This window comes from Podarcis pityusensis, assembly GCF_964106645.2.
Source record: "Podarcis pityusensis genome assembly, chromosome: 14".
Classification (NCBI taxonomy): domain Eukaryota; kingdom Metazoa; phylum Chordata; class Lepidosauria; order Squamata; family Lacertidae; genus Podarcis; species Podarcis pityusensis.
In genome coordinates, this window is record NC_138039.1 from 42,377,778 (window position 1) to 42,404,832 (window position 27,055).

General features: G+C 45.4%; 1 protein-coding gene and 1 long non-coding RNA gene across 10 annotated transcripts in view; one reads left to right on the plus strand and one right to left on the minus strand.

Annotated features, from left to right (window-relative positions):
• The window catches only part of LOC308462741, a 53,592-nt gene extending 45,318 nt beyond the window's left edge, over positions 1-8,274 (minus strand). The window contains exon 1 of one of the 2 annotated variants that reach the window (XR_013979296.1): positions 7,541-8,274. This is a non-coding gene — a long non-coding RNA (uncharacterized lncRNA). The remainder of the gene's footprint in view (positions 1-7,540) is intronic. The other variant, XR_013979297.1, reaches the window with a different exon arrangement.
• DMXL2 (Dmx like 2) overlaps positions 1-27,055 on the plus strand; it is a 416,196-nt gene that overhangs the window by 334,994 nt on the left and 54,147 nt on the right. For all 8 annotated transcript variants that reach the window (XM_080980195.1, XM_080980202.1, XM_080980199.1 and 5 more), the window contains 11 exons: positions 630-696; positions 10,030-10,208; positions 12,018-12,207; positions 14,497-14,671; positions 17,187-17,429; positions 19,414-19,691; positions 19,906-20,599; positions 21,369-21,490; positions 22,453-22,542; positions 25,140-25,257; positions 26,784-26,903. In XM_080980195.1, the coding sequence (XP_080836321.1) occupies positions 630-696; positions 10,030-10,208; positions 12,018-12,207; positions 14,497-14,671; positions 17,187-17,429; positions 19,414-19,691; positions 19,906-20,599; positions 21,369-21,490; positions 22,453-22,542; positions 25,140-25,257; positions 26,784-26,903 (2,276 nt within the window). The remainder of the gene's footprint in view (positions 1-629; positions 697-10,029; positions 10,209-12,017; positions 12,208-14,496; positions 14,672-17,186; positions 17,430-19,413; positions 19,692-19,905; positions 20,600-21,368; positions 21,491-22,452; positions 22,543-25,139; positions 25,258-26,783; positions 26,904-27,055) is intronic.

Sequence of the window (27,055 nt, forward strand, 5' to 3'; positions counted from 1 at the left end):
AATGTTGTGCCTGACAAAACTAGTATACAACGAGAAAACATTGTGCCTCTTTTGTGTATCTGGGAGTTGGCTTCATGTTGCTGCAAAATCCAGGGTGCAAGCATATTTGGGTCAGGCAGCTCAGACTGAACGCTGACATGAGATTCTTCTTTTTTTACAGAGAATGTGACAACAGTTACAGATAAACTCTAAAAATATGAGTTATGAGGCCTCAGGGTTGCTAAAGGGATGGAGCACCATTTCATTGCTTCACTGAGAGTGCCAAAACCCTTGATCCTGCTTCAGTAATACAATTGGCTTTTAAAGTTAGTAATGCCATTCAGCAGAGATGTGCGGCAGATGTTGCCTGTGGTCCTCCAGATGTTGGTGGGCTCCATCTCCCATCAGTCCCAGCCAGAATAAGTCTGTGATCAGGTATGGTGGAAATTGTAGTTCAACAGCACCTGGAGGGCCACAGGTTACTCATCATTGCCATACGGCAATTAAAGTATTTTTAGCTAACTTCTCCTGTATGTGTAACGAGATGTCAATGGCGAGAATAACCTTAGGCTGCCATAGCTGTGTCCATAAAAAAAGTAAATTCCCCTTCAGTGGAGAACTGCATTCTTTTCTCTTGCTTTGCTCTTTAGAACGGCCGTGTCTGTACATCTGATGGAATGGTCCCCAGATGGCGAATATTTTGCCACGGCCGGAAAGGTAAGGATGAGAAAGAAAGTGAATTGCACTTTTGGAGTGTGCCAGGAATTGTATTAACTCTGCTTAGTAAAATAGAATTGTTTCCTCGCGTATCTAACAGGGAATAGCCATATAACATCTTATGCGCTGGTCTTCAGCTAGTGAGTCAGGACCCTAAATTGGATCTAGCTGCAGCCTAAGGAATGTTGCACTAGAGGCAGCAAGATGCTTTTGCTGTCCTTTGTGTTAGACTTACTGTCTTTTAAGAGACATGTCAGGCTCCCATCCCAAACCCAGTGACTCTTACTTGCTAGTGAGGGAGATCTATTCCTTCAGGCTAATATTAGTACAGGCTTATCAGCAAGCATAAGGTCCAGAAGTCGGAACACCAAGGTGCGTGAGCAAGGCAACAGGTTCATAACCAAAAGGAAGAGTCCTGACACTTGGCACTACTCTCCCCACCCAGTTTAGAATGACGAGGCAGGGCAAGCTCAAACATGAGACTGTCTCCCCATAGTTCTGCACACCTATGCTCCTTCTGGACAGGTGTCTCTGATCCCACCTATGGAGCCAGCACCCGGTTCTCAGCAACAAGTCCTGCCCCATCCCTGGGGGCCCACCTTCTAGTTCCCCAATCTGTTCCTTCTCCTTCTTGTGTCTGGGGCTGCCAAACCATGCCAAACCCCGATGGGGCTGAAGGGCCCTAACCCCAGGAAAGGAAGAGAAATATAGGAAGCTGTCATATGCTAGGTTAGATTATTTGTCTACCCGGCTCAGTATTGACTACTCTAATAGGTCTCCTTGGTCTCAGGTCTTTGCCTTTTCATTTATTTATCTGTTCATGACCATCAATATACATGGTTTATCTGCTCTTGATCATTTTGATTTGAGATGTCAGGGAGATGAATTTAGGGTCTTCTGGGTGCAAATCATATTTTCCCTTCTGACACTGACCTCGGGACTGTTCTGAGAAAGAGAGTGGAATAGGAAAGGGAGGCGATGAAGCTGCATGTGTGCCATTAAAATAATTTTTAAAAAACCCATACTTAAGTGGCTTCCATAGTCCAGGTTGTGACTACAGGTGGGCTTTGGGTCTGAAAAGTTTGGGGTGGGTACCAGTTTAAACCATTCTTCTGATCTGAGGTCACCTGGTGACCTTCACGACTAAGTAGTATTTGAACTGTGGTCTCCTGTGTCCCACACCTCACCATTCTCTCCATGTTGGGTGATTTAATCTCGATTAAAAGAATTTTCAAATGTATAGTGGATTATTCATTCAAAGCTTTGGATTCCTGGATTTTCATTTTATTTTTAGCTTCTTGTCTTTTGTTGTCATTCGATGTGATTCTGTCTTAGCAGTGTCCCCACCCCCACCCTCAAGGATTAAATAATTTGCTGCAGTTTTAAATGCACAGATTTCAGGTTTGTGGAGCTGGCTTTTGATTTTTATTAGAACAGTGAGGACTACCGACGGGAACCAAATAATGGCCAGTGACTTGTCAGATCCAGTTGCCTACAGCATCAACAAGCCATACACTAGCTGACCTGGATAAGCTGTGCCTTTATATTGGTTAAGTTACTACACAGATCCGGTATTCTAAAAGCCCTTTGCTTCCTGATCTACTGCAAATCCAGTTATCTGCCAGTAGATGCCACTGAGCTTTCTACCGTCCCCTGTACTTAAGTACACCCTGATACAATTAATGAGCATTTGATTCTGAATTGATTTTAGAATGTATTTCGATTAAGTGATTGTGATTTTATGTAAATGGTGTTACTTTTATTGTCGTTAGCCGCTCTGAGCCCTACTTCGGCTGGGGAGGGCAGGATATAAATAAATAAATAATTATTATTATTTTGTGAGTTATTATATAGTTGCAATTCTATTTGTACTCAGTTAAGTCCCCATCTGCACCATACCTTTGAAGCAGCATCGTGCATCTTTAAACAGTCACAGTTTCCCCCAAAAGGTTTCTGGGAGCTGTAGTTTTTTTAAAGGTGATGTTAGGACATCCCACATGGAGTTAGTTCCCAGAGTTTCCTGGAAAGAGGGGTTGATTGTTAATCCAGTCTGGAAATTGTAGCTCGTGGGGGGGGAGGGATAGGGGGTCTCCTTTCAAGGCTCGCCACCTGAGGCAAAATGAGAATATGGCGTAGTTTGGCCTCTCGCAGTTCTGCCGCCGGAGGTGGGTGTTTTGTCCAGTGTCATGGGCTCTGAGGGAAGCCATGAGCACTTAGGGTGGTACGGCACTGCTTTATATGTATAGTGCAGATGGGGCCTATACAGAGTCGACCCACTGAAATTAATAGGCCTACATTAGACATGTCAATTAAGACAAAACAGTTCCCTTAGTAGGCTTCTCATAGGCAGCTGTTGGCCACTGTGAGACTTTGTGCTGGACAAAGTGGACTGCTGGCCTGATCTGTTAGCCACCTCTTATGTTCTCAATATTACATTTAATTCAGAATTTTGTTAGTAGTAAGTGATGTAGCAGGAGGTTGTCAAAGGCTCTTTCATTTCCATCGATCTCCATCTGTTTTGCCCCATTGTGTGCAGCGCCAGAGGTCTGTGACTAAGTAACTGAAGCAGATGGTCTTGGAAGCCATTTGCTGCCTGTGCCAGAGACGGTTGCCATTTTAGTTCTTGCATTGTGGCTCAGTTTGGTTTAGATTGGTGATCGCAGCACTATGTCTGGCTAAAACGTATTGTTTGTTTAGTTGTGTCTCTGCAGAGATGATTGTATTGTCCTTCCTCTCCACCCCAGCCAAAAAAACAAAAAAACAAAAAACCCTTTAGGATTTATTACTTTCAGATAGTACTTTGAGAGCTCTGCAATCTCTTCTAATAATTTATTATCCTAACTTCATTCCCAAGCCATATTCTCAATATAAAAAGTGTAATTGTTTCTTAGCATTTTGGCTAAGATCAGGGAATATCAAGTTATTAGAAGAGGGTAGCTAAACCTTGGGAACCAGGTATGCTGTAGCCAAATCACATCTTCCCTGGTGAGAATGTAATGAATGGAAAACCAAGAGAGAGGAAGAGTTTGGACAGTGCTTGTAGGTAAAGCTCTGTATTCTCCAGTTGTCAGGGTGCTCATAAAAGGGGTGCAGGAAAATGATCAGGAAGAAGCATTATAGGAAAGCGTTTCAAGAGAGGTGAAAAGGAAGGGTGGAAACTTGCTCCTCAGCAAGTTGCTGTTATCCAACGGAAAATTTGCAAAGCTATAAGGAGTAGCCTTATGCTGTCAAATCATTTGTCCATCTGGCTCAGGGTTGACTATCCTGTGGCCTTCCAAGTGTTGCTGGACTCCAGATTCCATCATCCCCAGCCAGAGTGGCAAGTGGTCAGAGATTATGGGAAATGTTGACCAGCAAAATCTGGTGAGCCACAGGTTGGCTACCCTTCTCTAGCCCATCTACTCAGATTGGCAACCATTCCCTAGGGTCTTAAGCAGCTTCCACATGAGCAAATATTGTGGAATAGCCACATACCGTTGACCAGGCATAGGCAAACTCGGCCCTCCATATGTTTTGGGACTACAACTCCCATCATCCCTAGCTAACAGGACCAGTGGTCAGGGATGATGGGAATTGTAGTCCCAAAACATCTGGAGGGCCGAGTTTGCCTATGCCTGCCGTTGACTCACTTCTGCATCATGTTTTGGACAAAACATTTTCTCATGTTTTCTTCCTTTTGCTTCTGTTTGTTTGTTTGTTTTGGCCTGTATAGATTGCTCTAGACCAGCAGTTCTCAACCTGTGGGTCCCCAGATGTTGTTGGACTACAACTCCCATCATCCCTGAGCTCTGGCCTTGCTAGCTAGGGGTGATGGGAGTTGACATCTGGGGACCCACAGGTTGAGAAAGGCTGCTTTAGACCAGAGTTTCCCAAACTTGGGTCTCCAGCTGTTTTTGGACTACAACTCCCATCATCCCCAACTAGCAGGACCAGTGGTCAAGGATGATGGAAACTGTAGTCCCAAAACAACTGAAGACCCAAGCTTGGAAAGTCCTGCTCTAGTCAGTTCCGTCTGTATTGTCTGTTTTTCTCCTCAAGCAGCCAGCTCTCTCACTTTAGCCATGTAGCATTGTCCTTGTAGCTGTGACTATTTTCTTCCCCCTCTAAACTGCAGTGCGTATGTGTGTCTGTGCAGGGTGCAGGGTGGAACTACCTTTCCTCCAACACTGCCCCCTTGGTCACAGTGTGTTAGAAGTCTGGAAGCAGAGTTGCTATTCCACTTCCAACTTAAAATTGAATGACATTGATTTGGGTACAGCTAAATCTGGAAGCTCCTCAGGACAGAGGTCTCTCCCAGCCTGCTGCCTGATCGCCTTTAACTGAAAATGCCAGGGATTGGGCCCTTGTGGATGCAACACATCTGGTGTTCCACTGAGCTAAGAACGCCCTTAATTTTTAAGAAAAGGCAATAAAAATTGATATAATCAAAGGGAATGCCATACAAGGAAAATGCATGGGAAACATAATAATAATAATAGTTTATTATTTATTCCCCCTGGGTATATATTTATATTCAGCGGGCCTGGGGCCTTAATATGGAATGCAGAAGATGGGGCAGGAAGATGGATTAAAGGGTGGGGGACACTAGACCCCTGAGCATCTGTCTTTAAGAAGAAAGTGACTTGATGTATCAAAGGGCACTAAATATCTCTTTGGCAAGTGCAGTCTAATAATCATTTCATATGATCAACATAATGACCTTAACTCCCATCTTCTCAGCAATTCCTAACCTTAGCTGCAAAATTAATTTGTTTTTCGGGGGAGCGGGCAGGCAGCTAAAGCGCTCCCTAAGGTGCTATTTGTGCCAGATCAGTTGTGGATGTAAATCTATGATTTGTGGTTTACGACTTCAAAATGGCTTTTCTATTGCCAGGCATCGTATCCGTTCTGTGTGTGCACTAAGCAGGCTGGCCGTTAACTAAAATGTGGCTGAGAGATATTTATGTTATATTTCTAGAGATGCTCTTCCCCGTTTTCATTTGATGTATGTTTTGCTGGAGAATTTATTTGCTTGTACCTGTATACAGATCATAACTGAACATTATAACTGTTAACAAACAGCAGCTTGGGAGTGTGTTCTACTCTGGCTACTTCAAGTCTAGGGAACCTGCAGCCCTCCGGATTGGTGAACTACAGCTCCCAGCACCCCTGACCATTGGCTCTGCTCGCTGAGGCTCATGGGAGTTGGAGTTGGAGTAGGCTGTAATTCTTCTCTTCTCCCCCCATCTCTACCCCAGAATAAGTGTGATTTCGCTTAGGCAGCATAGTTGTGACTTGCTTTTAATGTGGGTCAGTACAATGGAGGTTGCCTGTGCTCCTCACTCTTGTTTTTCTAGCCTTTAAGAGCCAGCAACCTTTTAAATATTAGAAGAAATAAAACCTTCATAGTGAACTCATTCTTGGGGCCAAACTACACACTACACGGGTGGCATGTTATATTAAAAGTAGTTCATAAAGAACTCATTGTCACTGACTCATGATCATGGTTAAACTCCATACAGAGGTTAATAGTCTATCTAGTGTAAATGTGTTTCATTTTAATAATAATTTATTATTTATACCCCCACGCATGTGGCTGGGTTTCCCAACAGAATATTGAAAATGCGATAAAACATCAAACATTAAAAACTTCCCTAAACAGGGCTGCCTTCAGATGTCTTCTAAATGTCAGATAGTTGTTTATTTCTTTGACATCTGATGGGAGGGCGTTCCACAGGGCGGGCGCCACTACCGAGAAAGCCCTCTGCCTGGTTCCCTGTAACTTCGCTTCTCACAATGAGGGGAATGCCAGAAGGCCATCAGAGCTGGACCTCAGTATCCGGGCTGAATGATGGGGGTGGAGACGCTCCTTCAGGTATACTGGACCGAGGCCAGATAGGGCTTTATAGGTCAGCACCAACACTTTGAATTGTGCTCGGAAACGTACTGGGAGCCAATGTAGGTCTTTCAGGACTGGTATTATATGGTCTCAATGGCCACTCCCAGTCACCAGTCTGGCTGCCGCATTCTGGATTAGTTGTAGTTTCCAGGTCACCTTCAAAGGTAGCCCCACGTGGAGCGCATTGCAGTAGTCCAAGTGGGAGATAACTAGAGCATGCACCATTTCATCAGGCATGTTTCATAACCCATTTCTCATTTTGCAAAGAGCTGTTCCCCAGGGCTGCTCTCCTGAGGATGACTAGCAAGACCATTTGCTCCATTTTCCACATTGGACAGCAAATAGCTAATTCTGGCTTCACCTGATCAGGACCAAAATAAACTCCTGGCCAGTCACCCAGTGTTATGATGCTAAATTACCCTGATGTTTTCTACATCAAGCCTCCCCAAACCTGGTGCCCTACAGATGTTGCTGCGGGACTCCAACTCCCCTCCCCCCCCTCCCTGCCCCCCTGGACCTGCTGCCTGGGGCTGATGGGACTTGGGAAACTAATTCAAGATGCTGGAAATGTAGCTGAGGAAGAAAGCACCCAAGGGTGCAGGTGGGAGCCCTACAGAGGTGGGGTGTGTATCTTAGGGTTGAGTGAAAAATGATCTCCCAGAATTCCCCATCCTGTTTGTAGGCGGTATGATTGGGGGTGGGGTGGGCATTCTCCTGAATATTTGGGGTGGGGGTGGTAATTCTGCTGCAATTTGGATGGTGACAAAAAAGGGAACTCAAAATTCATCAGAAAACTCCCTGGGAAAATTGCTGGCTCATGTAACACCCAGTATGGGATTTAGAAGGGATTTAGAAAGGTCAGATAACCAAGGTTATGTGACCTTTCAAAATCTCATCTTTAAAAACTGGGCATGTTGTGGGGGGCATGAATCTTCAGGATGTCTCCCCTCTTTCCCATGACTTTACCTTCTGCGCAACCAGCGGGACATTGTTCCATGGGGGTAGAAAACTGAAGATGTCTAGAAAGTCAGTCAGTCCATCTGAACAGCTTTCAAGACAAGACAAGAACAGAAGAAGGGATCTGAATGGCTGCTAACTGCTCCAACTGACTGGGCTTTCAACTGACCCAGGGATCCTTTCAAATAACTCACCTGGCCTCCTAGGAAACAAAACATTCCCCAGGATTCCACAGCTGGTTGTGAGGTCAGAGCCTGGCCAGGGACTGGAGCCAATGGGCTCTGGGCTCCAGGAACACTCTCTCTGCCAGTAGATCAGTCTGTGTTTTTCGCAGAAGGTCCTAAACTCAACCTCAGTCTTCCACAGTGTTATAAAACTGTTGTAAGAAAAACTGCTCCTTTTCCCTTATGGGGTATCCAAGAGCCCGTATAGAGTCCTTAAGTAGGTTCCCTATTGGAAGGAGAAAATAACAGAGGCCAACCAGATAATATTGAGAAGCAAGTCAGCTAGTAAGCCTGATCTTCATTAACTGTTGCAACAGGGACCCCACTCGCCACAGGCAGGAGGGAGGAAGAACCCTGAACAATGGTGTGCAAGCCCTTATATAGACTTTTGAAGTTGCCCACCCTTTAGCCAGAGACCACCCCCCAAAACACCATACATACTTCACAGAAGGATGTGGGTCTACAGCAGAAATACATCACAGGGGCGGGCTACAGCACAAATCCTTTCTGGCAGGATACTGATAATGGTCACTTGATTGCTCCACCTGGCCAGCCCGGCCATTCTTTTGTGATGGTAAATACTTTAATTCCTGAATCCAGCTCACAGGCTCACCCTATTCACCCACACAAGTAACGCCCTTAAGACAAAAGGCAATGGAGAGGCTTTCCCATTTCCTTCCTGCTTGCAGAGAAATATTTGAGGCCACTGGGAGAGTCAAAATGACTTCAGGATTGTTCTCCCGTACTATTTTAGACACATGGTTTATATACTTACGTGTTTGCCTTGTAAATTTACGAACGTTTATATTTGGGACCTTAGAATTCTTATAACAACAGTTTGCACCTCTAGATGCAATCCCTGGCATATCTAGAAAGCACTGGGAGAGACTCTTAGCCGGAACCCCAGAGAACCACTGGCCTGTCAGTATTGACCAGGGGTGGGGAATGTTGTCCTTCCGAACATGGCTGAACTACAACTCCCATCAGTCTCAGCAAGCACCTCCCAGTAGCCTTATATATATTCATTTTGGCCACCTTGGCAAGATGGACCTTTGGTCTGACTCAGGTTAAGGCAGTTAAGTACAAGGTGTAGTGAGGCCCATTCTCATTGTCTCTCGTTGATCCTTCAAGGTTTATTGGTTCTTCATGGCTAGAAAAAAAGAGAGTTGAGCAAGACCACCGGTCCCTTGTGCCTCTTGTGTTGAACAATGTAATCTGTGGTTTCAATCTCGCCCAAACAAATAGTTAAGTGATTAACGTTTTGTTTAATGTGTTCATCACCTTATATTAGTTATCCAAACCCTTTTAAGTGCAACATTGGCCAACACACTACTGCGGATAGTTCACTTGTTAAAGTACCCTGTTTCCCCAAAAATAAGACAGTGTCTTATATTAATTTTTGCTCCCAAAGATGCGCTAGGTCTTATTTTCAGGGGATGTCTTATTTTTCCATGGAAGAAGAATACGGTACACATTTATTGTCTAATTGTGAGTCAGCCAGACTCCGCCAGGGCAGAGCAAGCAGCAGGCTGCAGCTTGTCCTTGCGGGGGCGCGGGCTCTCTGATTTAAAGAGACCTTGCACTGCCTGAACAGCTCTGGCTGCGTGGCGGCCAATCAGTGAGCTGCGTGGCACCGCCCTCCACTACGGTCCAGAGGAGTCAGATGCCTTATGGTAGCTTCAGGGGCCTTATATTCCGGGGAGGCCTTATATTCAGGGGAGCTCTTATTATCGAGGAGGTCTTATTTTCAGGGGATGCCTTACATTACAGCGAGAGGCAAAACTGGAAGTAGGTCTTATTTTGGGGGGGATGTCTTACTTTCGGGGAAAGACGGTATATTCCATAGGTAACGATAATAGTAACGCAAACAGTGGTCTTCAGAAGACCATTTTGTCTGCTGCAAAACCAAGGCAGAACTGGTGATATTATTTATATTTTGTTTCTTCTGTATGGCTAATTGTCATTTTGGAGTTGGATCTCAGTTATGGGGGAGAAGCATTGAGCTGTGCCCACCATGTAGGAAGCAATATCTACACAGATGGGAAGCATCTGTTGAGGGTTTCAGGCAAGTTTCTCCTAGTCCTATCTGCAGACCCTAGCAACTGAACCTGGGACCTTCTACATGCAAGAACATCTACATGCAAGGGCCCTTCCTTCCTCCCACATCACTACAGCCCTAATCTAATTTCTGTTTTCCTGCAGCTGTTTTTTAAAAAAACCACAACTGTAATTATGCACGTACACTGTCAATTTGCTATGTGTTGGTTTGTCTAGGATGATTGTCTCTTAAAAGTCTGGTATCCGATGACTGGTTGGAAATCCTCTCTTCTCCCCCAAGAGAGTGAGGAACAGAAAAGGACCTCCACACCGGTTCATTTCGCCTTTGTGTATCTGGCACATCCTCGATCGGTGACGGGATTTTCGTGGAGAAACACAAGCAAGTTTATGCCCAGGTTTGAAATCGCTCCTCCTTCCCTGCCTCTAAAAAAAGGTTCAAACTTGAGTGCAAAAACATAGGCACCCGTCACACATTAATTTTACAGTTTGCATGCTATAAATTAGGGAGTCCGTGCCAGGGAATTACAGTGGAACCTCGGTTTTTTAGTGTCTCGGAAGCCGAACAATTCGGAACCCAAATGCCAAAAACCCGGAAGTAATTGCTTCCGTTTTTGAACACGTCCCAGAAGTCGAACGGCTTCCGAGGCGAGTTTTTCCTCCCCCCCATTGACTTTGCAGCCAGCCCATTGATCCTTGGTTTTTGAGCGTTTTGGAAGTCGAACGGTCTTCCAGAATGGATTACATTTGAAAACCGAGGTTCCACTGTATCTTGTATAGAAAGGTTAGGCAGGTAATGCAGAGAGTCCCAGGCCAGGGCCCAATGAGCTTCCTTACAGATCCTATTCATGTTTACTCAGAAATAAGTCTCACTTGGCTCACTGAGGTTTACTTATGAGAAAGAATGCAAGGATTGCATCCTTAGCCAGATGCAAGGGACTTGTGGAAGCCCAGTTGCATTTAAAAAAACACACAATTTTACTTTTTTTTAATTTACTTTTATGCTTCACAAGTAAGAGAGACTGAAGCAGTGTATATTTGTTGACGGCTGGTCCTCCTGTAGCACCAGAGACTGCTTTTGAAAACTTCCATCAGTTTTAGAAGTAGCTTTCTCTGAATTGGCTGCTGTTCTTGGGTTTTGTTTTTTCGGGGCGGGGGCGGGTAGAGAGTGGTAGTTTGGACTGGAAGGGAGAAGAAAGGAGTGAAATGAGCTCCACTGTTCTTTGCATTTTTGCAATAATTTATCGGTGGTTAGATCTAAGCACGATTGGGACACTGGGAAGCTATTACGAAGCATCACTCCTAATAGCAAACACAGCTAATGAATGCTGACAGGATTGAAGCCTCTAAGGCAGGGGTCAGCAACCTTTATCAGCCGTGGGCTGGTCCACTGTCCCTCAGACCATGTGGTGGGCCAGACTATATTTTGAAAAGGGAAAAAAAATGAACAAATTCCTATGCCCCACAAATAACCCAGAGATGCCTTTTAAATAAAAGGACACATTCTACTCATGTAAAAACATGCTGATTCCTGGACCGTCCGTGGGCCGGATTGAGAAGGCGATTGGGCCGCATCTGGCCCCCGGGCCTTAGGTTGCCTACCCCTGCTCTAAGGGGCAAGAAAGGTGATGGCACGCTCAGGGGAACCCAGAAACCAGCCCCATGTCCAATAAGGATTGCACATGCTCAGTAGCCAGGGAATGTAGATTTAATATATAAAAGGATGTCACATAGAGGAGGGAGAAAGGTTGTTTTCTGCTGCTCCAGAGAAGCGGACACGGAGCAATGGATCCAAACTACAAGAAAGAAGATTCCACCTAAACATTAGGAAGAACTTCCTGACAGTAAGAGCTGTTCGACAGTGGAATTTGCTGCCAAAGAGTGTGGTGGAGTCTCCTTATTTGGAGGTCTTTAAGCAGAGGCTTGACAACCATATGTCAGGAGTGCTCTGATGGTGTTTCCTGCTTGGCAGGGGGTTGGACTCGATGGCCCTTGTGGTCTCTTCCAACTCTATGATTCTCTGATTCTATGATTCTATGAATAGTGTTGGTGGGTAGAGCAACTTTTAGGAGGGGAGGGCTACACTGCAACCTTTTGCTGCAGGCCCAATGTCTCGTTTCAAACAGCCATCTTACACTCAGTACTTCCCCCAGTTCTATGAACCTTTAAGCTACAAGTGCCAATATCCCTTTTTGCATTGCCTTTAGGGGGTCTGTTTGCAACGTGCTGCTTACTTCCTGCCTTGATGGTATTTGCCGGCTGTGGGCAGAGACCTTGTTACCCGAAGACAGCCTTCTGGGGGAGCAGATTTGCGAGACCAGCACTTCCAGCATTAGCAGCAGCAGCAGCTTCTCCCGTTCCGGAAGGCACAAGGACAACATCCAGCATGCTTTAGAGGTATGGCGAGCTAAGCAGCCCGTTTCCCAAGTCTCGTTTTTATGCCTTGAGCTTTAGAATTCACATACGTATATTTTTTATTTATGCTAACTTTTTCTTTTTTTCTTTCTTATTACCATGTGTTCGACTGTAACACAGTATACATCGCTGATACGATAAAACAGAAAAGCAAATTAAAATTATTATTTTTTAAAAAAAATGAAATACATCAGGCAACATATACTTCTAAATTACAAAGTACATGGTTTAGATTGGGGTGTCCAACTGGTCGATCATGATCGACAGGTCGATCCCCAGATGTTCGTGGTCGATTGTGGGATCCTTATCAACAGCTTTGACCTGCCTCCCTAAAAAAAGCTCAACACATCTGAACTCCCTCCCAAATGGGTAGATTTTTCCCCCCGGGAGTAGATTGCAGTCTTTTGGGAATTGGACATCCCTGGTTTAGATCAAAGATGGTGCCTGCGCTCAGGAACACACAGACCCTGCATTCAATTCCTATACAGTAGTTGCATGATGAGAACCAGCTGGGAGGAAGTGATAAGAATTATCTTCCTATTGTTACCCTTTCCACCAGGGTAAGCACAGGCTATGACCTCACAAGAGTGCCTTCTAGGAATTTCCAGGGAATTCCATGTGTCTTAACCCTTTGCTCACCTATCAAACGTGGAATTTTATATTTTGACTGGAACATCCTTTCTCCACAAAATGTAGGCACTGCAGGGCTCGCTGTCTGGCCCTCGGGACTCTCCTCAGGCCAATCCCCCTCCCCATCTGTGCTCTGTTCCCTCCTCAAGTTCTTTTGCTTGCCTGGGATTATGTCATTGAACTGTGATGATATCTGCTGCTTACCTGAATGCTTGGAATGTAGCCTACTGTGCAAAAGCCACATCTGTTGCTCCGCCCACTTTGGCTCTGGCCCCGCCCCCAGTGCCATGTGGCCCCTGGAAGGCTGCCTATGACGAAGTATGGTCCCTAGGGCTGAAAAAGTTTCCCCACTCCTGCCGTAAAAGCATTGGAGAGCTAGGTCTCTTAAAGTCAACAAATATGTGGCTGTGAGACAAAGCAGTGCTTCTGTATACCTTCATCCCACTCTCAAAGGAACAACAAAGCTACTCCTGCCTGCTCTTGTTGGCCTGTAAAGTAGAAATCAGTACACAACTGGATGTGAATCTTAGGCCCTATCTGCACTATACATTTAAAGCAGCATCAAGCCACTTTAAAGAGTGATGGCTTCCCTCAAAGAATCCTGAGAAGTGCAGTTTGCTAAGGGTGCTGAGAGTTGTTAGTTAAACCCCTGTTCTCCTCATAGAGCTATGATACCCAGAGTTCCCTGGGAAAAGGGTTTGGATAGTAAACCACTCTACGAATTGGTCTTGAATGGGGTAACTGTGCCCCTGAAGGACCAGTTGCACAGCCTGGGAGTCATTTTGGACTCACAGCTGTCCATGGAGGCGCAGGTTAATTCTGTGTCCAGGGCGGCTGTCTACCAGCTCCATCTGGTACGCAGGCTGAGACCCTACCTGCCTGCGGACTGTCTTGCCAGAGTGGTGCATGCTCTAGTTACCTCCCGCTTGGACTACTGCAATGCGCTCTATGTGGGGCTACCTTTGAAGGTGACCCTGAAACTGCAACTAATCCAGAATGCGGCAGCTAGACTGGTGACTGGGAGTGGCCGCTGGGACCACATAACACCGGTCCTGAGAGATCTGCATTGGCTCCCAGTACGTTTCCGAGCACAATTCAAAGTGTTGGTGCTGACCTTTAAAGCCCTTAAAGTTTTGTATACCTGAAGGAATGTCTCCACCCCATCGTTCTGCTCGGACACTGAGATCCAGCACCGAGGGCCTTGTGGCGGTTCCCTCATTGCGAGAAGTGAGGTTACAGGGAACCAGACAGAGGGCCTTCTCGGTAGTGGAACACCCTCCCTTCAGATGTGAAGGAAATAAGCAGCTATCTTCTCTTTAAAAGACATCTGAAGGCAGCCCTGTTTAGGGAAGTTTTTAATACTTAATCCTGTATTGTTTTTAACACTTGATTGGAAGCTGCCCGGAGTGGCTGGGGAAACTCAGCCACATGGGCGGGGGATAAATGAAAAATTATTATTATTATTATTATTATTATTATTAGGATTTATTGTTAGTTCTGCCCAATTTTAGAAAGAGAAACTATTTGTGTTTTCCATGGTTGAGTTCTCCTCATAATAGGCCAGCCTTATGTGCGCTCTCTCTCTCTCTCTCTCTCTTTCACCCTCTCCCTCTCACCCCTGCCCTCTCTCTCTTGCTTCAGACAATTCATCACTTGAAAAACATGCGAAAGGGTCAGCGAAGGTCCTCTGTACTGATCACTCACACTGAGGATCTCCCTGATCAGCTGGGAACACACGAGGTTCAGCGGCACATTTCCCACCACGCTAACGCGCTCTGCCATTTCCACATAACTGCAAGCATCAACCCGAACACAGGTAAAAAGAGAAGCAATTCATTCCCTGGGAACTTGGTCCACAGGTTGTCCTAGGGAGACCTTGAGGAATCAAATATTTCCAAATTCTAATGCAAACTCACCTGATCTACACCTCCTAGGCCAGCCTTCACTAGGCGTTGTCAATGTGGAGCTGCCCAGAGGTTATTGGACTCTCTGGACGCAGGTGGCACTGTGGTCTAAACCACTGAGCCTCTTGTGCTTGCCGATCAGAAAGTTGGTGGTTCAAATCCCGGCGACGGAGTGAGCTCCCATTGCTCTGTCCCAGCTCCTGCCAACCTAGCAGTTCGAAAGCATGCCAGTGCAAGTAGACAAATAGGCACCACTGTGGTGGGAAGGTAATGGTATTTCCGTGTACTCTGGTTTCCGTCACGGTGTTCCATTGCGCCAGAAGCGGCTTAATCATGCTGGCCACATGACCCAGAAAGCTGTCTGTGGACAAACGCCGGATCCCTCAGCCTGAAAGCAAGTTGAGCGCAGCAACCCCATAGTCACCTTTGACTGGACTTAACCGTCCAGGGGTCCTTTACCTTTTACCTATTGGACCAGGGGTCAGCAAACTTTTTCAGCAGGGGGTCAGTCCACTCTCCCTCAGACCTCGTGCGGGGCTGGACTATGTTTTTTTGGGAAAATAATGAATTCTGATTCCCCACAAATAACCCAGAGATGTATTTTAAATAAAAGCACGCATTCGACTCATGTAAAAACACCAGGCAGGCCCCACAAATAACCCAGAGATGCATTTTAAATAAAAGGACGCATTCTACTCATGTAAAAACATGCTGATTCCCGGACCGTCCGCAGGCCGGATTGAGAAGGCGATTGGGCCGGATCCAGCCCCCAGGCCTAAGGTTGCCTACCCATGTTGGACTCTCAACTCCCCTCAGCCCCAGCCAGCATGACCATGCTGAGTGGTGTAGGGATGGAATCCAGGAACTTGGCCTTGGAGATGCTCACCAGGTTGGAAAAGGCTATCCTAAACTAATGTGCAAGTTGGAATTTATCCCATGCTTGACTAATGTGTGATTTGGAGTGCATCTGTCCTTCATTTAGCACACTTACCTGAAAGTTGAGGTGTGGCTCTCAGCTTAAAGTGCGCACCCCCCAAAAAATATTCATTTTCCTTATGTGTTGTGCCTGCTAGATTGTAAGTTTGAGGGTTGGCTGAGGAGAGCTAAAAATAAGTTATATAAATTAAATGTGGAAATGGAGCAAAGTGGGCTTAGAAAGAATTAGATTAATTATTTCATCCCTATTGTCCTGTGTGAAAATGCCAAGAAAGATGATGTGTGTTTTCCTTGCTTTGGGCTCCTTGCCTGAAGCTTGTGCATGTTTAAAGAAAACAGTGTTTATGGTGACATTGTTAATTGTACTTCTTGGAAAGCACTTTCCCCCCACATTAACAAATGTTATCTTGGCCTGTTCTAAATGTTTTGTCATATGTATATTTGGATTTCCTTTCTGTGGTGCACATTAGAAACACGGCTTATTTAAGGGACCCTTTGTGCAGTTATTTCTGTGTTAACGTTGTTGTTGTTGTTGTTGTTGTTGTTGTTGTTGTTGTTATTATTATTACCAGTCCTTTGCCAGCTGGTTCTGGTGTGGATTGCAACAATTTAAAATCCAGAATTAAAAACAGCTGAAACAAATGACAATACAGGAGTAGGATGGGTCCTGAAATATTGCGCTATTCAGTTGATTCTTCTGGAGGGAGGCTTTCATGCTTCCTCGGCTCCCCATCACATAGTTTTCTGGCAAACTCTGGCTTATATTTGCCCTCCAGACCAGAATAGGAATTCATACATTAGAAGAGGATTTCCAGATTCTGGTTTAGAGAACAGATGCAAATAAAACAATTATTTATTTACCAATTATTAGCTATATTTGCCTATTACATTAAAAGGGACGCAGGTGGCGCTGTGGACTAAACCACAGAGCCCAGGGCTTGCCGATCAGAAGGTCGGCGGTTCGAATCCCCGCGACGGGGTGAGCTCCCGTTGCTCGGTCCCTGCTCCTGCCAACCTAGCAGTTCAAAAGCACGTCAAAGTGCAAGTAGATAAATAGGTACCACTCTGGCGAGAAGGTAAACGGCGTTTCTGTGCACTGCTCTGGTTTCACCAGAAGCGGCTTAATCATGCTGGCCACATGACCCAGAAAAACTGTCTGCGGACAAACGTTGGCTCCCTCAGCCAGGAAAGCGAGATGAGCGCCGCAACCCCATAGTCGTTTGTGACTGGATTTAACTGTCAGGGGTCCTTTACCTTTACCTATTACCTATTGAATTGCAAACTGAAAATGAAGCTGAGAGAGAGTTGCCAAGCCCACAGTTCTTGAATGACCCTCCATGCTATGGTTTAGTTCCATCTTACATAGCACACATCTTCTATTCCTCAACTTTACAGTCATTTAAGCAAGACCACTTTCCTGCAGAAATATAAATCATCTCTTAAATATCTTAGACTTCTTTCCTTTGGGGGAAAATGGTTTTGTTTCCCCAGACATTCCGCCAGCTTTGCTCAAGACGGCTTTCCACTTGGATGAAGGAAACGAAGGCTTTGTGGTTCATTGGCTAAATAACAAAGAATTCCATTTTACATCCTCGACTGAAATTTTTATGCAACACCTACGTGAGCTTACAGATCAACAGATGAAACAAGCAGAAGAAGATGCTGACGAGGAGGAAGGAGAGGAAGAGAGAGAGAGGGAGAGGGAGAGAGGTTTGCTGATGAAACTTGATCACGGTTAGTAGCATGGCTTCCTTTTCCTTGATGTCTGCATTTGATGAGTATTTAGAATGGGGGTGGGTAAATTTGTCCAATCCTCTTTTAAAACTGTCCAAACTGGTAGTCATCACCACAACTTGTGGGATGTTTCTGTTAGCATCCTATAGCAATTCTTGTAAATGACTTGAGAGATGTAACAAAGACTCTTTTCTTCCTTTCAAAATGATGTACAGTGGTACTTTGGTTCTCGAACTTAGTACGTTCTGGAAGTCCGTTCGACGTTCGAAAACCAAGTCGCGGCTTCTGATTGGTGCAGGCGCCCCAGACGCAGTAACCGACAGCCGCATCGGACGTTCGGCTTCTGAAAAACATTCGAAAAACAGAACACTTAGTTCTGGGTTTTTGGCGTTCGGGAGCCGAAATGTTTGAGTTCCAAAGCGTTCGAGAACCTAGGTTCCACTGTACTGTGCCTCATGCATGCTGTTTCGTTGTCAGAAGGGTAGTTTGGTACAGTCTACACAGAATATTTTCCTCTAAAAGAGAAAGACTTCCTAATTTGTAGGTAGCAGCACATGAGCAGCTAGACCAGGTCGTTCTGCAACTGTTCACTATCCCCAGCTCATAGTTGGTAAGGGAAGGAACTAGGGGACCACAAAATGTTGCCAAGGAGCACCGGAAGCTGTCTTATACTGAGTCAGGCCACTGACCCATCTACCTCAGGAGAGCCAGTGTGGTGCAGTGGTTAAGAGTGGTGGACTCATAATCTGGTGAACCGGGTTCGCGTCTCCGCTCCTCCACATGCAGCTGCTGGGTGACCTTGGGCTAGTCACACTTCTCTGAAGCCTCTCAGCCCCACTCACCTCACAGAGTGTTTGTTGTGGGGGAGGAAGGGAAAGGAGATTGTTAGCCGCTTTGAGACGCCTTAGGGTAGTGATAAAGCGGGATATCAAATCCAAACTACTCCTCCTCCTCCTCCCCTTCTTCTTCTTCTTCTCAGTATCAGCGACTAGCAGCGACTAGCAGCAGGGTTTGCCTTACCACTCATGGTTTGGGTGAAACAAACCATCAACCCAGATTCAGATGACACAACGAACCAGGCTCTGTTTTGTTTTGCCTGTGGCAGCAGCGGGTTTGGAGTGCTTTGAGAACTTCTGAGCAGTAAGCACAAGCCCACTACTTCTTCACGCTAAAACATGGCTTGTTTTTAAACCAGGGATGAGAAACCTATGGCTCTCTGGTTGCTGTTGAACGACAGCTACCATCATCCCTGTCCATTGGCCGGGCTGACTGCAGTTGCTGCTTTTTATTAGACCTTCTAGTTGCTCATGACCTAGAGGTCTTCAAGTGGCATAGAAGACATCTGGAGTCTAGCAGCATCTGGAGGGGCCCAGGTTCCCTACTCCTCTTTTATTTGCATACTGTTGGTTTGTACACAGTTGTTTTATTTGTACAGTGGTACCTCAGGTTAAGTACTTAATTCGTTCCAGGGGTCCGTACTTAATCTGAAACTCTTCTTAACCTGTAACACCACTTTAGCTAATGGGGCCTCCTGCTGCTGCTGCGCCACCGGAGTACGATTTCTGTTCTCACCCTGAAGCAAAGTTCTTAACACGAGGTACTATTTTTGGGTTAGCGGAGTCTGTAACCTGAAGCATCTGTAACCTGAAGCATATGTAACCCGAGGTACCACTGTATACTGCTTATTACTACAGCAAAAAATCATTTAAGTGGTTTACAGTAGGCAGTCTAAAACAGGGCTTCCCAAACCTGGGCCTCCAGCTATTTTTTGGGACTACAATTCCCATCATCCCTGACCACTGGTCCTGCTAGCTAGGCATGATGGAGGTTGTAGTCCAACAACAGCTGGAAACAAGTTTGGGAAACCCTGGTCTAAAATACACAGTAGACAGTCTAACATATTTATCTTGGAGGGTAAGAAAATACTTTGATGTGCAAACTGGTCCAATGTATTTTGTTTCATGTATTTTACCTTTGATTCCAGAATTGTCTCTAGACAGAGAGTCTGAGACGGGGACTGGCACAGGATCCTCAGAACACGAAGATGGGGAAAGAGAAGGGAGCCCCAAAATCCTTTCACCAGCTGCCTCGCCCATGCCGCTTCCCACTGTCTTGTTAGATAGGAAAATTGAATTGCTCCTTAAAGAATGGAACAAGAACCCAGACATGCTCTTTACCATCCATCCCGTAGACGGCACCTTTCTAGTGTGGCACGTGAAATATTTGGATGAGTATAATCCAGGCATCTTTCGGCAAGTTCAGGTATAGTGTTTCAATGGAAACTGCAGGTGGCCCTTTGCGCCTCGGTTGTCGAACATTTCGGAAGTTGAATGGTCTTCCGGAAAGGATTACGTTCGACAACCGAGGCACCACTGGCTAGACATATACTTGGGGCAGGGGGAAATTGGGACTTTTCCTATAAAAATATTACTATTTGCCTTAACACATTCGCCTTGTTTCCTTCCCTTTCCTCTAGGTTTCATTTTCTTCTCAGATCCCCGTTGCGTTTCCGTCCGGCGACGCCAGCTCCCTTAGCAAAAACATCATGATGTATGCCTGCACTACGTCCGCGAAAGAAATCAGCGAGGCGCTGCTCCAGAAGAGAACTAGCATTTCCGACAGCCTGTCTGGATGGAGGCCGGGATGCTCCCAGGACAGCTTCAACGCGAACATCACGGTGCCCACAGTCATGATGGTTTCCAAGCACATAGACGGTTCGCTCAACCAGTGGGCAGTCTCTTTTGCAGACAAGTCTGCTTTCACGACGGTGCACACAGTCACCCACAAGTTTAGGTACTGCGGGCACCGCTTTCATCTCAACGACCTCGCTTGCCACTCGGTGCTCCCGCTCCTGTTGACGTCTTCCCATCACAACACCCTTCGGACCCCGGAGGCCGATCAGCCATGGGACTCTGATGGCTTGAACAAAATGATGGACCCCATGAGGCACCTGAAAGGTTCTTCCAGGCAGCAGTTTAGGAACGCAGCGACACTTACATTCCACGATCCAAACGCCATCTACAGCGAGCTGATTCTGTGGCGCGTGGACCCCATTGGTCCTTTGTCGTACACGGGTGGAGTATCAGAATTGGCTCGTATCAATTCTCTCCATACCTCTGCCTTCTCCAATGTGGCCTGGCTCCCAACTCTTATTCCTAGCTATTGTCTCGGTGAGTGCTGTTGTTGTATACAATAAAACTTGATGGAAGTCAGGTTTTGTTTTGGTTTTTTTAAAAAAAGAAGAAGATAACCTTTATGAGCCATGACTTTGCCCGACTTCCAAAAATATTTCTTCTTATTTTAGTCCCCCCTTGGGGGAATGCTCTTCTGTATTTTAGTTCGGAAGTTATATGAAAAGGTAAACCCTTCTAGTTGAAAGTTTTATTTCCCTGGGTGTTTGAGCGGCATAGCAAGCAGTTAGTGCAGAAAATGGGTCTGTGGCGTGGCGATTGTGCCTCTCTCCTTCAAGGCGAGCTTTGAGTCATCAGGTTGTATCCAGCTAGGTTTTACACAGGTTGACCAATGGACAAGGCTAACTTAGATGTGTTAATTTCAACGGATACGGTTTCCCCATTTTCATCTGTTAAATGTTGGAAGGGCGTAGACAAGCACTTCCTGCAAAACAGCCTTATTTCAAACTCAGCTAGAAGTTGCGAGACTGCAGCAACATTCATCATCATCATCATAATAATAATAATAATAATAATAATAATTTATTATTTATACCCTGCCCATCTGGTTGAGTCTCCCCAGCCACTCTGGGCGGCTCCCAATCAAGTGTTAAAAACAATACAGCATTAAATATTAAAAACTTCCCTAAACAGGGAATTTGTCGCATTGGTGGAATATTACGAAACTGCTTAATGCCTCTCCAACCATAACTGCTAAAACATATAGCTTACATTAAATGTCAAAAACTGACTCCTGCCTTTAAATTAGGTACCTACTGCAATTCTGCGAGTGCTTGTTTCGTGGCATCGGATGGCAAAAACCTGAGGCTATACCAAGCCGTGGTGGATGCACGAAAACTTTTGGATGAACTGAGTGACCCAGGATCCTCTGTAAGAAGTTGTTGTTGTTATTTATTTTTATTATCATTTATTAAATTTATATACCGCCTTTCATTCTAAGATCACAGGGCAGTTTCCAGTACAGAAACACAAAATACATAATATAATAAGAGCAAAAAAAGAAGAACCTCCCCCCCCCCCCCTTTATCCTGTAAATATATGTACAGGATTTTTTAATGCCACCATCATCACAGAGGTGTCTGTGGGGCAGATATATTGATTGAAAATGTATTGTATTGTAACTTTTGTATATATATTTTTTAAAAATGAAGGTGCCAGAGGAGCTGCCCTGGGAGAGCATTGTTAATATGCTTCCCAAAGAGGACAACAGAGGCATCTTGGGCAACTATTTTGGCTGGTAACCTCCGTCCCTGCTCGGTGACTTTTCTGTCAAATTACAAGTACTGATTAGAGGGCAGCTATTCATAAGCTACTCCTGCCAACCTAGCAGTTTGACAGCACGTCAAAGTGCAAGTAGATAAATAGGTACCGCTCCGGCGGGAAGGTAAATGGCGTTTCCGTGCGCTGCTCTGGTTAGTCATGCTGGCCACATGACCCAGAAGCTGTACGCCAGCTCCCTCGGCCTGTAAAACGAGATGAGCTCTGCAACCCCAGAGTCGGCCATGACTGGACCTAATGGTCAGGGGTCCCTTTACCGTTACCTTTATTCATAAGCTAAGGATAGAACTTAAAGGGGGGGTGCAATCTGTATGATCAGGTTGCAAAGAGAGTGAGAATTCATACTAGCGGCTGCATTATTTTCTAAACATCAGACCACACGCAAACTAAAACCATGATGATCTAGAGCAAGGTCAGCCAAACCCCCATGCTGGCTTGGAGTCCACGGCACAAAGTGGCTATTTGTCACCCAGATGTTATTGTAACCAGTGGAACTTCAGCTGCAGCTATTAGCTCGAAATACAAATACTCTCCCAACTTCCCTTCTCTTTCAGAAACTCATCGGTGAAGTTTTTAACATTGTGAGCCAGCAATCAACAGCTCGGCCGGGATGCATTATTGAACTAGATGCTATAACCGACCAGGTAAAAAATTAGTTAACCCTCTAATGGGTCATTTAACCATGCCTGGTGCTTGTTTGTTTGTTAATTAAAGACCAGGAGTGGGGAGATGGTGATTAAAAACCAGGAATCCGTGCTGACAGTAGGGATGGGCAACCTTTCTCAGCTTGTGTGGGTAGAGAGTGGGGCATGTGTTGGTGGTGGGCTGGCCAGGGGGGAAATGGGCCAGAGAAATAGATGCAACAGACTTTTGCGCGGTATGCTACATACCAGCCACACAAAATTCAGAGGCTTCCTTACTTAGGACACTTACATCTAAAGCAACGTTCATGTTACAATCATGGCTCCCCGCCAAAATAAAAATATCCTGGGAACTGTAGTTTGTTAAGGGTGCTGGTGGCGCTGTTGTCTAAACCACTGAGCCTCTTGCGCTTGCTGATCAGAAGGTTGGCGGTTTGAATCCCTGCGCCGGAGTGAGCTCCTGTTGCTCTGTCCCAGATCCTGCCAACCTAGCAGTTTGAAAGCACGCCAGTGCAAGTAGATAAATAGGTACCACTGCGGCGGGAAGGTAAATGGTATTTCCGTGTACTCTGGTTTCCGTCACAGTGTTCCGTTGTGCCAGAAGCAGTTTAGTCATGCTGAGCACATGACCCGGAAAGCTGTCTGTGGACAAACGCTGGCTCCCTCGGCCTGAAAGCGAGATGAGCGGCACAACCCCATAGTCACCTTTGACTGGACTTAACCGTCCAGGGGTCCTTTACCTTTACCTTTAAAAAGGTAAAGGTACCCCTGCCCGTACGGGCCAGTCTTGACAGACTCTAGGGTTGTGCGCTCATCTCACTCTAGAGGCCGGGAGCCAGCGCTGTCCGCAGACACTTCTGGGTCACGTGGCCAGCGTGACGAAGCTGCTCTGGCAAACCGGCACCAGAGCAGCACACGGAAACGCCGTTTACCTTCCTGCTATAAAGCGGTACCTATTTATCTACTTGCACTTAAGGGTGCTTTCGAACTGCTAGGTGTGCAGGAGCTGGGACCGAACGACGGGAGCTCACCCCGCCGCGGGGATTCGAACCGCCGACCATGCGATCGGCAAGTCCTAGGCGCTGAGGTTTTATCCACAGCGCCACCCGCGTCCCTACCTTAACTTTAGGAGGCTGCTATTCCCCTCCCAGAGCTACAATTCCCATAGACCCCTGGGAAGAGCGATTGGTTATTAAACCACTCTGAGAATTGTAGCTCTGGGAGGGGAATAGAGGTCGCCTGAAAACTTTTCAGCACCCTTAACAGACTACAGTTCCCAGGATTCTTTGGGAGAAGCCATGGCTGTTTGAAGCGGTATGAATCTGCTTTCAACGTATAGTGCAGATGGGGCCTAACTCTCACTCACACATACATTCACCTCCACCCACCCTCAAATTACAAGATAATGGCCACCATCTGCTAGCTGCTACAGATGATTATGTCCAATAACAGTTCAGTCCTGCACACGTCTACTCTGGAATAAATCCCACTGGGCTAAATGGGACCTACTCCCAGATTGCACACATAATCGTGACAACTTTCTATTCTGCTGTTTTCCAGCAGAATATTTATTTATTTAGTTTGAATGAGCTGTTGGTCTCTCTGTATTTTGTGTCTGTTTACAAAATGGCATGGAAATCTCTTTGTTACAAACGTTTAAATAATTGCTATCCTGCATTTTCCATAAAAAAAAATATTATTGCTTTATTATGTTCCTTGTTTGGGACCTGCATGTTTAGAATAAATGTGCATAGGAGTTTTCAGGGAGAGGGGTTGGGATTCCCCAAGGATTTTAGCACCATTATAGCCAGCTTATAAATTTTAGGCCTTGGCAGAATAGTGTGCTCCTTTATTAATCCTCAAACCAAACCCTCCAAAAGGAAGTCCTTAGTGCATTAGGTTTTTTGTCTATCTCCAATGGGATTTAGTATTAATTTTGTTCCCTACTGTGTTAAATTAATCAACGGAACGCATCCTGCGTAATTAATCAAAGAAAGCTTTGAGCTTACTCTGCTTCTGTAGCAAGCCTGCCGCAGATTTTTGAGCAGCATTTTAGATTCCCTATGTCGGGCTGAAATGCGTGACTCCGAAAGCTTTTGCTAATGGTAATGATCCTGCCCTTTCCACTTTGGAGATCAAAAGGAGTCTGGGACGTCCTTCCAGGGACCAGGCTGGGGCTGATAGGAGTCAGAGTGCGGCAGCACCTGGGGGGGGGGGGCGCTTGCTTGATGAAGACTGGCCTAAAGACTGCTGTGCATTCAGAAAACAAAGTGAAAATCCCAGGAATGAGGAGCTGGAACAGCACTGAAGGCACCAAGCACCATGTGGCAGCTGTTCTGGATGGAAGCCAGATCAAGGGATGGGAAACCTTTGGTCCTCATGATGTTGCTTAGCTACAACTCCCATCACTCCTGGCCTTCAGCCATGATCGCTGGGGCTGATGGGAACTGTAATTCAGCAAGCACCAGGCAGGCCAAAGCTGCCCCACACCTGTGATAGCTGATGATACAACGCACATGGAATATGATTGGATACCTTGAACGTTCTTGTGCATAACCGTTTGGGGCAAGCTGTTGATTTCTGTCTAACACTCTTTCTAGTGTGGGTCAAACACGCAATTGCTTCACGTCTTTCAAGAGGACTTCATTTTGGGATACAAACCGCATAAAGAGGATGCGGAGCTGAAAGAAACCGAGATATTTTTCCAGCCCTCCAAAGGTATAGTGAAGCACTCGTACTCTACTCTTATTCATAAGCAAGGAATCTTTAAGGAATGTTGTGGTGCCCCTGGGAGGCAGCGGAAGATCTCCTGCTGGATGGGATCGACTAATCCAGCATCCTTTTCCCACAGAGGTCAACCAGATCGCCCTAAGCCAAACATGACCGCCATCTTCCTCTTCTGTTCATGCGCCCCAGCAGCCAGAACCTAGCCATTGGGGCTAGTGGTCTTGGATAGCCTTATCCTCTGTGAATTTGTCTAATTCTCTTTTAAAGCTCTCCAAGTTGGTGGCTGTTATGAAACTACATCTTGTGGCAGCAAATTCCATAGTTGAACTAAGTACTGTCTACTTTCCCTTGTTCACTGAGTGGTTCTGGGTCCTAATATTATTGGGGGGAGGGATAAATGCCTTTCTCCACCCCCAGCCTATGCATCATTTTTACATTTTTATCATATTCCCACTTACTTGCCTTTTTTTCATAAGCATTATCATAACACTTTGAACAGCCATGACTTCTCACAAAGAATCATGAGAGCTACTGTTTGTTAATGGCGCTGAGAGTTGTTAGGAGACACCCCCCCCCCCAAAAAAAATGGAGCTACAATTTGCAGAGTTCCCTGGGAAGAGGAATTGACTGTTAAACTGCTCCGAGAATTGTAGCCCTTTTGAAGAATGAATAGTACATAGAGCCAAAATTCCCCTAAAGGTATCTGCACTGAGGACTTGGCAGCTGCTGGGGCTATTCATAGGTTGTTGTTTAGTCGTTTAGTCGTGTCCGACTCTTCATGACCCCCTGGACCAGAGCACGCCAGGCACTCCTGTCTTCCACTGCCTCCCGCAGTTTGGTCAGACTCATGTTTGTAGCTTCGAGGACACAGTCCAACCATCTCGTCATTCAGAGGACATATATTTCCAATATATATTTCCAATATATTTCCTATTTGACATCCTTTGCTAGTTGGTAATGCAGTATTTAGTATCTGGTAGCTTTTGGTAGAAAACTTGTAACGGTATTTAACATTGAGCGGTTTCTGACAATTCACGCACTACAACATTTTGTATTGATATGTGCTAAAATAATACACAAGTTGTCAACAAGCCTAAAACACTCAATTTTCAGATGAGACTTCACTTCCAAAATATAAAATGGAATTTGAAAGTGTGTCCCCAAATTTGGAAGTCAGAAGGTTTTCTGAGTTTTTGTGACTTAATTTCGGCCTAATATTAGCAGGTGTTGTTTTTTTAAATTAGATTGGTTTAACTTTTCTTTCTTGTGTACACTTTTAGGTTTATGTACCATGAACATATTACTTAATGATTGACAGTGTTTAAAATGCAGCAGAAAGTGGTATTTTTTAAAATGTGATCCTTACAGCGTGGTCCATGTTTAATAAAATGTCATTGCCGCCCTGGGCATCTTTGGGAGGAAGGCTGGGCTATAGGTTTGTTTGTTTGTTTGCTTATAAATATCACTTACATTGAAATGCCAGATTGCCATTAATATTTGGTTTTGATTTTGGACAGGTTATCGGCCACCACCCTTCTCCGAAAAGTTTTATCTAGTTGTAATTGAAAAAGACACAAATGGGTGTTCCATACTTCACATGTGGCATCTGCATCTTAAATCTGTTCAAGCATGTGTAGGTGAGTGAAGAAATTTCCAGATGAACATGTATTTTTACTCTAATCATGCGCTGGTTGATTTAAGGAATTTTTTAAAATCCTGCCTTGCAGCTGGGCAAAAGCACACAGGGCTAATTAGGACAGCTATTAAGACAGTGTATAAAACCCAGTAA